Here is a 14,279-nt window from a genome sequence, read left to right as displayed (position 1 = left end):
TGTGTTATGTGTATTTTACCAAAATAAAATAATTTAGGTTGATGAAAAAAGCCCCAAAGCATTTTCAATATCAAATTCAAAACTTCCCCACCAGAGAGAGTCTGAGACATTTAGATACACGTTCTTCTCTCTGCTCAGATTGTTGATCTAATTTATTTTCCTGCTTTCACTGATCCTTCAATTCCCCATCAGGAAAGACCAAAACAAGTTTTTGTTCCACTCTATATAAAAGAAAGTAAAAATCTGCGCTTTAGATGGAATATTATCTTCAGCCATAAGACTAAAATCAGTGATGGGGGAACTGGAAGTTTTTATTCATTTAAAAATATTTGCCAAGCACCTCCCAGGAGCTGGGACCTGTCCAGGGGCTGTGGGTGCAGCAGAGGACAGGACAGACAGGGTCCTGCTGGTACATTCCAGGAGCAGGGTCAGGGAAGAAGCAATCAAAAGGTTCAATGAGTATTTCGGGTCCTGGCGAGCGGTGAGGGCAGCCAAGGGGTGACGTGACCAGCGGGGGAGGTAGCAGGGGGTACCTGGGGTCTCAGGGGAAATCTCCTTGCAGAGGTACATCTGAGGTACAACCTGGGTGACGAGAAAGCCGGCTGCGCCCAGATCAGCGGGCCAGAGCCTCCAGCAGAGGAAGGAGCGAGGGCAAAGCCTCCGCGGCGGGAGGCCAGGGCGGCTGGGGCCCCGCGAGTCAGGGCCACAGGCACAGAGGAGCTGTAGAGGCCGCGGGGCAGAGGCCGCCTCCCTAAGGCCTCGTAGGCCTCCGAGGAGAGGATGGGAAGGGCAGTGGGCCCCACTGGGGTGTCTTAAGGGAGAGGGAACGTCATATGATTTGAGTGTCAGAGACACTGAGGGCTGGATGGAGAGCTGTCCTGGGGGGGGCGGGGCGGGAGGGACAGTCCCGGCAGTCAGTCGCCTGCAGCAGCGGGTGACAGGATGGTGCCAGCAGGCTGGGGTGGAGGGGCGTAGGGAGGCCAGCACCCCTGCTGGGCCTCGAGAGCTGGGTCCTGCTGATGCCCTTGACCGAGAGGAAGAGCCCCGGGGCGGGGGGAGGGTCTGGTTGGGGGCAGGGGGCCGAGAGGTCCGCGCTGGACTATTCGGTGTGGGAGGCCTCGTACCGAAGTGCAGACGGCATGGAGGCTGTGGCCCCGACAAATCTGAAGGTCGGTGCAGTTCAGGACTGGAGACCAGGGGGGGCGTCCATCCTCGGCCTCCGGATGGTTCTAGAGCAATTAGAGTGCCTGGGGCCTCTCCGGGAGGAGAATAGTCCTGAGCACTTAGCCAGGAGCCCCCGTGTTTAGAAGAGGAGGCGGCGGCAGAGAAGACTGAGGAGGAATCGCTGAGGAGGTCAGAGGCCCAGAGGGGAGGCAGTGGCCCAGACTGGGTCAAAGGCTGGGGGACCCGTCAGATGAGGGACCCCTGAGGGCTGCATCCAGCCCATGACCCTTGTGGTGTCCTTAGCTGTTCCAGCCGCAGCCAGTTGACACGGGAGGTGGAGGTGGCAGTGGAGAAGGCCAGCTGTGGGGAGCTGGACGCGGGGACATGAGGCCAAAGTGGGAGAGCGCTGGGCCTGCTGCGTGCTGAGGGCGAGGCCTGGGCAGAGAGGGGGCAGGTGGGGCCCTGGGTGTCACTTGCAGGCACCTGAGCCTGGACGGACAGGGGCACTTCATCCCCCGTGGTGGGAGGGACAGCAGAGACCTGAGCAGAATAGGTCTATTTATGAGAGAAGTGACAAGACGCCCAGGTTTGGGTTGCACATCATGGCCTCTGGCCTGTTTTTGTGGATAAAGTTGTACTGGAACACAGCCACTCCTCATTCCTCTACCGAACAGGGCACAGCCTAAAATGTTTACTCCAGTCCTTTACAGAAAAAGTTTGCTGATCTTTGCTCTAGGGGATGGAAGAGCAACAAGAGAGCAGGAACCTGGGTCTCCGACACCACAGAGGCACCTGCCCTCACAGCCCTGGGCTCCGACTGCGCTGGGAAGGGACACATAAGTTCTCTCTTGTTTGGCTACTGCTGTGTGGGGTCTGTGTTACAGCATCAGCGCTAATACAGCCCTCCTCTCTTGCCTGGTTCAGTATTGTCTCTGGCGCCTGGCATAGTGTCTGATACAAAGGAGTGTGTGGAAAGGAATGAGTGGGAGGGGCATGCGTGAGCACAAGTATCTGGCAGTAAAGAAGTGAGTCAATAATTAGGGAATACTTCGATTATTCTGTGGCCGACCACAAGCAAAGGCAGGAGAATTACCACAGTTCCTTACATACTAAACACACATACATAAATACATGCTCTTACATACCAATCTCCATGTACAGAGCTCTTCATGACAACTGTTACTACATTGGATTATGTTACCACTGGGGAAAACCTGAGGATCACTAGAGTGAGTAAGGTGGTAGAGGCTGACCCTGCCTTCCAGGAGCTTTGATTTTAATGGGAGACTCATCGACGAACATCCCCTTTGGGGCCAGACTTCGTGGGGTCTAACTCCAGCTTTAGAACATTCTTAAATTTCCCATGCCTCAGTTTCCTCTTTCTGTAAAATGGGGATAATAATGGTAACATACTTCATAGGGTTGCTGGGAAGATTTAATGAATGAGTTTTTAGATAGTGCTTGGCACATAGTAAACCCTCAATTGGCTACTTTCAGTATTCCATACAATTACTATCATCAATTTAAATGAAAGAACATGAAACAACAGGATACATAGGAACTTAAGTCTCAGGGTGGGAAGGGGCAAGTGAAGCAGGCATTTGTACATTGCTGATGAGATGGTAAGTTGGTGGGCAATGTGTATTAGGTACCTTGAAAACTCTTCTAGGAATTGACTCCCAAGGAAAACAGTAAAAAAATTGTGCACAAAAATCAGTTTTCTATTGCTGCTGTAAAAAGTTCCCACATCCGCAGAGCTGGAACTCCCGGCTCGGGGTCTCTTCCCTTCGGCGTCACTGAAGTGCCCCGGAGCCCGAGGGGAGGGCGGCCTCACTGAGGCTGCCGGCTCTGGAGGGGCCCCGGCGGCCAAAGCCGCGACAGTCCTGGGGACCGCAGGCCGGTGAGCTGTCTGAGATGTCGTGGGAGTTGCCTCTAACCAGGACCTGATACCCAATGCCCTGACAACGCTGCCTTCTCAAAGCTTGAACTGCGGCTCTTCACTTGGCTCCACAGGCCCAGGGCAACTTGAACACCTGGCAAGACAATACATTAGAAATACATCTACACGTGGAACTGCTCCTACAGAACACCCACTGAACGCTGGCAGAAGACGTCAGACCTCCCAAAAGGAGAGGGGATTCAGAGCGCTGCCTAAACGAGCTCCAGAGATGGGCGCAAGCTGCGGCTATCAGAGCAGACCCCAGAGACGGGCATGAGAAGCTAAGGCTGCTGCTGCCGCCACCAAGAAGCCTGTGTGCGAGCACAGGTAACTATCCACACCGCCCCTCCCGGGAGCCTGTGCAGCCCGCCACTTCCAGGCTCCTGTGATCCAGGGACAACTTACCCGGGAGAACGCACGGCGCGACTCAGGCTGCTGCAACGTCACGCTGGCCTCTGCCGCTGCAGGCTCGCCCCGCATCCATACCCTTCCCTCCGCCCCCCCCCCCACCCCGCTTGAGTGAGCCAGAGCCCCTGAAGCAGCTGCTCCTTTAACCCCGTTCTATCTGGGCGGGGAACAGACGCCCTCAGGCGACCTACACGCAGAGGCGGGTCCAAATCCAAGGCTGAAACCCGGGAGCTGTGGGAACAAAGAAGAGAAAGGGAAATTTCTCCCAGCAGCCTCAGAAGCAGCGGATTAAAGCTCCACAAACAACTTGAGGTACCTGCATCTGTTGAATACCTGACTACACAACGAATCATCCCAAATTCAGGAGGTGGACTTTGGGAGCAGGATATATTAACTTTTCCCCTTTTCTTTTTCTTGTGAGTGTATATGTGTATGCTTCTGGGTGAGAATTTGTCTGTATAGCTTTGCTTCCACCATTTGTCCTAGGGTTCGGTCTGTCCGTTTTTTTTTTTTTGTTTTTTTTTTACAGAAAAAATTTTTTTTCTTAATAATTTTTTTCTTATTTTTTATTATAATAGCTTTATTTTATTTTATCCTCTTGCTTTCTTTCTTTCTATTTTTTCTCCCTTTTATTCTGAGCCGAGTGGATGAAACGCTCTTCATGCTCCAGCCAGGCATCAGGGCTGTGCTTCTGAGGTGGGAGAGCCAACTTCAGGACACTGGTCCACAAGAGACCTCCCAGCTCCACGTAATACCAAACGGCAAAAATCTCTCAGCGATCTCCATCTCAACATCAAGACCCAGCTTCACTCAACGACCAGCAAGCTACAGTGCTGGACACCCTATGCCAAACAACTAGCAAGACAGGAACACAGCCCCATCCATTAGCAGAGAGGCTGCCTTAAATCATAATAAGGCCACAGACACCCCAAAACACACCACCAGATGTGGACGTGCCCACCAGAAACACAAGATCCAGCCTCATCCACCAGAACACAGGCACTAGTCCCCTCCATCAGGAAGCCTACACAACCCACTGAACCAACCTTAGCCACTGGGGACAGATACCAAAAACAACGGGAACTACGAACCTGCAGCCTGTGAAAAGGAGACCCCAAACACAGTAAGATAAGCAAAATGAGAAGACAGAAAAACACACAGCAGATGAAGGAGCAGGGTCAAAACACACCAGACCTAACAAATGAAGAGGAAATAGGCAGTCTACCTGAAAAAGAATTCAGAATAATGATAGTAAAGATGATCCAAAATCTTGGAAATAGAATAGACAAAATGCAAGAAACATTTAACAAGGATGTAGAGGAACTAAAGAGGAACCAAGCAACAATGAAAAACACAATAAATGAAATTAAAAATACTCTAGAAGGGATCAATACCAGAATAACTGAGGCAGAAGACCGGGTAAGTGACCTGGAAGATAAAATAGTGGAAATAACTACTGCAGAGCAGAATAAAGAAAAAAGAATGAAAAGAACTGAGGACAGTCTCAGAGACCTCTGGGACAACATTAAACTCACCAACATTCGAATTATAGGGGTCCCAGAAGAAGAAGAGAAAAAGAAAGGGACTGAGAAAATATTTGAAGAGATTATAGTTGAAAACTTCCCTAATATGGGAAAGGAAATAGTCAATGAAGTTCAGGAAGCGCAGAGAGTCCCATACAGGATAAATCCAAGGAGAAACACGCCAAGACACATACTAATCAAATTATCAAAACTTAAATATAAAGAAAACATATTAAAAGCAGCAAGGGAACAACAATAAAAAACACACAAGGGAATCCCCATAAGGTTAACAGCTGATCTTTCAGCAGAAACTCTGCAAGCCAGAAGGGAGTGGCAGGATATACTTAAAGTGATGAAGGAGAAAAACCTACAACCAAGAGTACTCTATCCAGCAAGGATCTCATTCAGATTTGATGGAGAAATTAAAACCTTTACAGACAAGCAAAAGCTGAGAGAGTTCAGCACCACCAAACCAGCTTTACAACAAATGCTAAAGGAAGTTCTCTAGGCAAGGAACACAAGAGAAGGAAAACACCTACAATAACAAACCCAAAACATTTAAGAAAATGGGAATAGGAACATACATATCGATAATTACCTTGTAATTAAATGTAAACGGATTAAATGCTCCCACCAAAAGACACAGACTGGCTGAATGGATACAAAAACAAGACCCATATATATGCTGTCTACAAGAGACCCACTTCAGGCCTAGGGACACATACAGACTGAAAGTGAGGGGATGGAAAAAGATATTCCATGCAAATGGAAATCAAAAGAAAGCTGGAGTAGCAATTCTCATATCAGACAAAATAGACTTTAAAATAAAGACTATTACAAGAGACAAAGAAGGACACTATATAATGATCAAGGGATTGATCCAAGAAGAAGGTATAACAATTGTAAATATTTATGCACCCAACATAGGAGCACCTCAATACATAAGGCAAATACTAACAGCCATCAAAGGGGAAATCGACAGTAACACAATCATAGTAGGGGACTTTAACACCCCACTTTCACCAATGGACAGATCACCCAAAATGAAAATAAATAAGGACACACAAGCTTTAAATGATACATTAAACAAGATGGACTTAATTGATATTTATAGGACATTCCACCCAAAAACAACAGAATACACATTTTTCTCAAGTGCTCAAGGAACATTCTCCAGGATAGATCATATCTTGGGTCACAAATCAAGCCTTGGTAAATTTAAGAAAATTGAAATCGTATCAAGTATCTTTTCTGACCACAACGCTATGAGACTAGATATCAATTACAGGAAAAGATCTGTAAAAAATACAAACACATGGAGGCTACACAATATACTACTTAATAACGAAGTGATCACTGAGGAAATCAAAGGGGAAATCAAGAAATACCTAGAAACAAATGACAATGGAGACACGACGACCCAAAACCTATGGGATGCAGCAAAAGCAGTTCTAAGAGGGAAGTTTATAGCAATACAAGCCTACATCAAGAAACAGGAAACATCTCGAATAAACAACCTAACCTTGCACCTAAAGCAATTAGAGAAAGAAGAACAAAAAAATCCCAAAGCTAGCAGAAGGAAACAAATCATAAAGATCAGATCAGAAATAAATGAAAAAGAAATGAAGGAGACAATAGCAAAAATCAATAAAACGAAAAGCTGGTTCTTTGAGAAGATAAACAAAATTGATAAACCATTAGCCAGACTCATCAAGAGAAAAAGGGAGAAGACTCAAATCAATAAAATTAGAAATGAAAAAGGAGAAGTAACCACTGACACTGCAGAAATACAAACGATCATGAGAGATTACTACAAGCAACTCTATGCCAATAAAGTGGACAACCTGGAAGAAATGGACAAATTCTTAGAAATGCACAACCTGCCAAGACTGAACCAGGAAGAAATAGAAAATATGAACAGACCAATCACAAGCACTGAAATTGAAACTGTGATTAAAAATCTTCCAACACACAAAAGCCCAGGACCAGATGGCTTGACAGGCGAATTCTATCAAACATTTAGAGAAGAGCTAACAGCTATCCTTCTCAAACTCTTCCAAAATATTGCAGAGGGAGGAACACTCCCCAACTCATTCTACGAGGCCACCATCACCCTGATACCAAAACCAGACAAAGATGTCACAAAGAAAGAAAACTACAGGTGAATATCACTGATGAACATAGATGCAAAAATCCTCAACAAAATACTAGCAAACAGAATCCAACAACACATTAAAAGGATCATACACCATGATCAAGTGGGGTTTATTCCAGGAATGCAAGGATTCTTCAATATACGCAAATCAGTCAACGTGATACATCATATTAACAAATTGAAGGAGAAAAACCATATGATCATCTCAATAGATGCACAGAAAGCTTTCAACAAGATTCAACACCCGTTTATGATCAAAGCCTTGCAGAAAGTAGGCATAGAGGGAACTTTCCTCAACATAATAAAGGCCATATATGACAAACCCACAGCCAACATTGTCCTCAATGGTGAAAAACTGAAACCATTTCCACTAAGATCAGGAACAAGACAAGGTTGCCCACTCTCACCACTACTATTCAACATAGTTTTGCAAGTGTTAGCCACAGCAATCAGAGAAGAAAAAGAAATAAAAGGAATCCAAATCGGAAAAGAAGAAGTAAAGCTGTCACTGTTTGCAGATGACATGATACTATACATAGAGAATCCTAAAGATGCCACCAGAAAACTACTAGAGCTAATCAATGAATTTGGTAAAGTAGCAGGATACAAAATTAATGCACAGAAATCTCTTGCATTCCTATACACTAATGATGAAAAATCTGAAAGTGAAATTAAGAAAACACTCCCGTTTACCACTGCAACAAAAAGAATAAAATATCTAGGAATAAACCTACCTAAGGAGACAAAAGACCTGTATGCAGAAAATTATAAGACACTGATGAAAGAAATTAAAGATGATACAAACAGATGGAGAGATATACCATGTTCTTGGATTGGAAGAATCAACATTGTGAAAATGACTCTACTACCCAAAGCAATCTACAGATTCAATGCAATCCCTATCAAACTACCACTGGCATTTTTCACAGAACTAGATCAAAATATTTCACAATTTGTATGGAAACACAAAAGACCCCGAATAGCCAAAGCAATCTTGAGAACGAAAAATGGAGCTGGAGGAATCAGGCTCCCTGACTTCAGACTATATTATAAAGCTACAGTAATCAAGACAGTTTGGTACTGGCACAAAAACAGAAACATAGATCAATGGAACAGGATAGAAAGCCCAGAGATAAACCCACACACATATGGTCACCTTATCTTTGATAAAGGAGGCAAACATATACAGTGGAGAAAAGACAGCCTCTTCAATAAGTGGTGCTGGCAAAACTGGACAGGTACATGTAAAAGTATGAAATTAGAACACTCCCTGACACCATACACAAAAATAAACTCAAAATGGATTAAAGACCTAAATGTAAGGCCAGACATTATCAAACTCTTAGAGGAAAACATAGGCAGAACAGTTTATGACATAAATCACAGCAAGATCCTTTTTGACCCAACTCCTAGAGAAATGGAAATAAAAACACAAATAAACAAATGGGACCTAATGAAACTTAAAAGCTTTTGCACAGCAAAGGAAACCATAAAGAAGACCAAAAGACAACCCTCAGAATGGGAGAAAATATTTGCAAATGAAGCAACTGACAAAGGATTAATCTCCAAGATTTACAAGCAGCTCATGCAGCTCAATAACAAAAAAATGAACAACCCAATCCAAAAGTGGGCAGAAGACCTAAATAGACATTTCTCCAAAGAAGATATACAGATTGCCAACAGATACATGAAAGAATGCTCAACATCATTAATCATTAGAGAAATGCAAATCAAAACTACAATGAGATATCATCTCACACCAGTCAGAATGGCCATCATCAAAAAATCTAGAAACAATAAATGCTGGAGAGGGTGTGGAGAAAAGGGAACCCTCTTGCACTGTTGGTGGGAATGTAAATTGATACAGCCACTATGGAGAACAGTATGGAGGTTCCTTAAAAAACTAAAAATAGAACTACCATATGATCCAGCAATCCCACTACTGGGCATATACCCTGAGAAAACCATAATTCAAAAAGAGTCATGTACCACAATGTTCATTGCAGCTCTATTTACAATAGCCAGGACATGGAAGCAACCTAAGTGTCCATCATCGAATGAATGGATAAAGAAGATGTGGCACATATATACAATGGAATATTACTCAGCCATAAAAAGAAACGAAATGGAGTTTTTTGTAGTGAGGTGGATGGACCTAGAATCTGTCATACAGAGTGAAGTAAGTCAGAAAGAGAAAAACAAATACCGTATGCTAACACATATATATGGAATCTAAGGAAAAAAAAAAAAAAGGTCATGAAGAACCTAGTGGCAAGACGGGAATAAAGACACAGACTTACTAGAGAATAGACTTGAGGATATGGGGAGGGGGAGGGGTAAGATGTGACAGGGTGAGAGTGTGGCATGGACATATATACACTACCAAATGTAAAATAGATAGCTAGTGGGAAGCAGCCGCATAGCACAGGGAGATGAGCTTAGTGCTTTGTGACCACCTAGAGGGGTGGGATAGGGAGGGTGGGAGGGAGGGAGACACAAGAGGGAAGGGATATGGGAACATATGTATATGCATAACTGATTCACTTTGTTATAAAGCAGAAACTAACACACCATTGTAAAGCAATTATACTCCAATAAATATGGTAAAAAAAAAAAAAGTTCCCACAAACTTGAGGGCTTCAAACAACAGAAATGTATTATCTTACAGTTTTGTAGGTCAGAAATCCAACACAAGTCTTGTTGGGCTAAAATCAAGGTGTTGGCAAGGCTGTGTTCCTTTGCGGGGGCTCTAGGGGAGAATCTGCTCCTTTCTCGACTGCCCCAGCTTCTAGAGGCTGCTTACATTCCTTGGATCACGGCCCCCTTCCTCCGTCCTCAAAGCCAGCAACGTGGAACCCCTCTGACCATGCTTCCATTGTCACACCTTTTTCTCTGACCACAGCTGGGAAAGTTTCTCTTCTTTTAAGGACTCATGTGATTGATTCGACTGGCTCCACCCAGATTAACTTCCCATCTTGAGGTTCTTAACTTAATCATACCTTGAAAGTCACATATTTTTGCTATGCAGTCACATATTCACAGGTTCCAGGGTTTAGGATGTGGACATCTTTGGGGCAGGGTTGTTATTCTGCCTATGATGTATGAGCAGATTCATTACAGTGTTTAGAACACTGATGAATTGCAAATAAATGTTCCACGATAGGAATAGGTTTAAATTACAGTACATACAGATGTTGGAATATGAGGAAGCCTCTAAAAATCATTGTAAGAGAATGACATAGGCAATGAAAGAGGTAGGATACAGTTTATACGCAGTATGAGCCCATACTGAATTTGGGGCAGGGGCGGGGGGAGGATGCACCATCTGGTGAGTGGGATTGTGAGTGATTTTCATTTCCTTTTTTGTATTGATATTTTTTTGGGGTATTGTCTACTATAAGCATGTAATTACTATCACTCCACCTCCTCCCAAAACTTTTAATTAAGTCTTAAGGGAAAATATATTTTATTTAACAATGGTGAAAGCAAGTATGTTAAAAACAAATGCTAAATTCCTAATAAAATTTACTTTACGCTATAAAAGGACAATTTAAAGGCAAAGGCAAAGTGAAACTTTCACTAAGCATTCCCTAATAAAAATCCTATAAAATGAGGTATGTAGTAATTACTTGGGCTAGGATTAAAGGCATATAAGAATGTCTTTAAACACTCGTATAGGCAACATACAAAATGCAACGCAGTCTAATCATAATTAGTTAAAATACAGGGCAAGTATTATAAAAATCACCTTTTAAATACAACTTTAAAAAGATACATATAATATTTATGCAAACTCTAATTAACATTTCAAAATAATTATTTCTGTGTGACCCAGACATTTGAACAACTTAATACTCCCGCTGGAGTACGGAGAAGATGTCAGTAAAATAAAACGTGTTTATTTGTGTACCTAGAATGTATGTAGTATTTATAAAGGAAAACTCTTACTTTAGAAACTGAAAACAAACAAAAACTTTACCCAGTGTCATTTCATCTGGATGGATGTTTATTCCAATTGGATGTTTATTCATTCGCTGTATATGTAGAACTTATTGACAATGTTTAAAAAATGGAAGGAACAACAACAACAACAAAAATGGAAGGAACAGACCAAGCGCCGTGACCTCAGGACTGGGTGGGCTGCAACACTGGCGCGAAACATGACCACTGAGTCTATTTCAATATGAAAAGCAATTCCTGCCACAAAAGGAGCAAGCAGTGCTGGGTTAGGCCACGTCCCGCAACCCATCATGTATTCCTGAACCACAGTGCTGCTGAAAAGAAACCAACCACTTGTTTGCCTTCCTTCTTTAATTAAAAAAGTTCATTAAATCAGAATAATGTGTCAAAATCCAGAGCTGATTGTGTATTAGTTGGGAAAGGCTAGGTTACGCTGCAGAAACAAACGGATCCACAAACAGGCCCTAATGACACTCCAGGGTAACTGTCCTCTGGTAGGACTCAGTATCGAGGCCACTGTACTCTTGTGACTCGACCATCTCCGCAAGCAGTTTCCCCGCTTAAATCCACAGGAGGGGCTGACAATACTCAGCCTGCTCTTCCGGGCTTGGCCCCGGCAGTGACGTACAGTACGCCCATACGTCACTTCCGCCTACAGCTGGTTGGCAGGAACCAGTCACGTGGTCCCACTCGTGGAAAGAGAGTCTTTCCCTTGTCCGAGCTGTGCGGAGCAGATGCTGCTGAGCAGTCCTAATATGTAACCACGCTGTACGGTCTTGGAGAAGATTTCTTTATTTCCCCCCTAGTTGGAGAGGTTTATGGAGTCTAAACCCCACACAGCCAACAAGGCCTGGGCCTCCTTGTGGGGAGAAGGCCCTGCAGTGCCAGCGGAAATGTGACTTGCGGCCCCGCCATTCCGGGAGTTCCTCAAAGTTGAGTGCTGGTTCTGTGTGGTAGCCGGCGGGCACCCACGCCGACAGGCTTCCACATCCTGGGGAACTAGATGCAGCCCACAGTCCCTGCGGTCTGTGTCTGCCCTAGGAGCCCAACCTGGCTCCTCAAACACAGTGTGTGCTCCCTGTGTTGCTTCTACTTCAGAAAAATAAGGTTTAAGGTCACAGGCACAAATATATGTCAATTACTGAATAGCTATTCAAAAACAGTTTACCAGAGTGACTAGTAGGCCTGAAACCCAGGTAGCCAAGAAAGGGATCATTGCTGGAGTAAATCTGAAACAGAACTTGGAGAAATGGATAGTGGTTATACTGGAGGTAACATGTTGGTTTCCTATGTTTCACTTCCTGATGGGAAGTGAAAGTCTGGTCAAGTTCAACTGGGGATGAGATGAAGTCTGAAGCAGTCTTAAGCTCACGATTTCATGCCCAGGCTACAATGAGAAGGATGATCAAAACAATTATGGGATATTATTCTAGGTGTCAAATGCGAGACAGCCTCCAGGGCTGGGAAAAGCTGGATGCTAGCAGGAAGCAGTAGACGTGCAAGTGTGAGAAGAAGACAGGCTAGGCTGGGGTGTGGCCAGAAATGGATTTGAAAGGCAGGCCTGAGACATGTTTCAGAGAAGGGGGCTGTCAGGGCAGGCAGAGGGAGCCTGGCCGCAGAGGAGGTGGCCATGCTGCTGACAGTCAACAGCAAATGCTTTTTCTCTGACCCGACCAGAAATCTTGCTTTACAAATGCTGGGGGTTTTGCCCACAGCAACCATAATCCTCTCCTCTCCCTCTCACTGGTTTACTTCTCCACCCCAGGAATGACCTCTTACATGGTACTGACTTAAATCCATCGTGGCTCTTTCTCAACTTTTTAAGAATACGTGGAAATACCTTTATTGTTTGTTCTGTCTGTTGTAGAAAATATGGGTAAGGAAAAGGAAAAAAAAAGAAAAGAAAACCACTGTAATCCTACCACCCACAAAACAGCAGTCAGCATTTCGGTATGTTTCCTTCCAGACTTGTGTATATGTGTTTTTACAAAAATAGGATATACACACTATTCCATGAATTGCTTTTCTCATTTAACATTCTATGAAAAGCTAGATTTATTTCTGAATGCCTGTTAGACATTTTACCGATATTTCTCAATGTGTCAACATGAAACTTATCACTTCCAATCTATCCCTAACTTAAATCTATGCCTGAATTTGTTCATTTACTAACTTATTCATTTACCACCTTCTGAGTCCACAGTAGGGGCCTAGGCGCTTGATAGTTACAGATAAGTCAGCCCAGACACTCTCTCTTCCCAACCCTCCTCACATTTAATTGGCCACTAAATCACTCATTCATTCAACAAATATTTGTTTCATCTCTCCTGACGTGCCCTGTAGGCAGCCCGTGTCCTCATGATTTGCTCATTCAATAAAATTGAGCAGCTATTATGTGCCACACTTTGTTTTGTGCTCTGGACATACCACAGTAAACAAGACAGGCATGCTCCCTTCTACCAGGGTGCTAATAATCTAGAGGCGGAAAAAAACAATACATCACTGCATTAGTTCTTGATTACTGCATGACAAATGACCCCCAACTTAGTGACTTAAAATAACAACAGTTATTATGTCACAGTTTCTGCGGGTCAGGAATCGGCACGACTCAGCTTGGGGCCTTCTGTCTCAGAGTTTCTCTCACAGCTGCATTTGGGGTGTCAGTCAGGGCTGCAGTCACCTCAAGGCTCAGCTGGGGGAGAATTTGTTTCCAAGCTCATTCATGTAGTTGTTGGCAGGATTCAGTGTCTTGCTTGTTGTTGGCTGCAGGCTGACCTCAGTTTCTGGCCACATGCACCTCCCCATTAGGGCAGCTCGCTTCAGCAGAACAAGCAAGCAGGGCAGGGGTGGGGGAGAGAGAGAGAGATCGGAAGAGAAAGGGAAGACAGAAGTCATGCCTTTAGGACATAATCTCAGAAGTGACCTGCCATCACTTTGCCATATTCTCTTTGTTAGGAGCAAGTCCCTAGGTCCTGCCCCCCACTCAAGGGGAGGAGATGAGTAGCAGGAAGTGGGGGCTTTGGGAGCCATTTTAGAAGGTTGCCTGCCCCCATCATAAATAGACAAGACAGTTCCAGCTCATGTTCAACACTCGGAAGGAAATGAAACAGGGAGAAGACAAAGAGTGCCT

At 44.3% G+C, this 14,279-nt stretch overlaps 1 protein-coding gene across 1 annotated transcript; it reads right to left on the bottom strand.

The window, feature by feature from the left end:
• Positions 1–315: 315 nt before the first annotated feature.
• LOC133091840 (uncharacterized) lies at positions 316–12,949 on the bottom strand. Its single transcript, XM_061191034.1, has 3 exons — positions 12,929–12,949; positions 1,451–1,704; positions 316–1,345 (listed from the first exon to the last, which is right to left on the bottom strand). Exons 1-3 carry the CDS (start codon positions 12,947–12,949, stop codon positions 316–318), a joined length of 1,305 nt encoding a protein of 434 aa, XP_061047017.1.
• Positions 12,950–14,279: the final 1,330 nt, after the last annotated feature.

This window comes from Eubalaena glacialis, chromosome 5 (genome assembly GCF_028564815.1).
Source record: "Eubalaena glacialis isolate mEubGla1 chromosome 5, mEubGla1.1.hap2.+ XY, whole genome shotgun sequence".
Classification (NCBI taxonomy): Eukaryota; Metazoa; Chordata; class Mammalia; order Artiodactyla; family Balaenidae; genus Eubalaena; species Eubalaena glacialis.
Note: the sequence above shows the minus strand (reverse complement) of the source record. Positions and strands in the feature narration are given on the sequence as shown.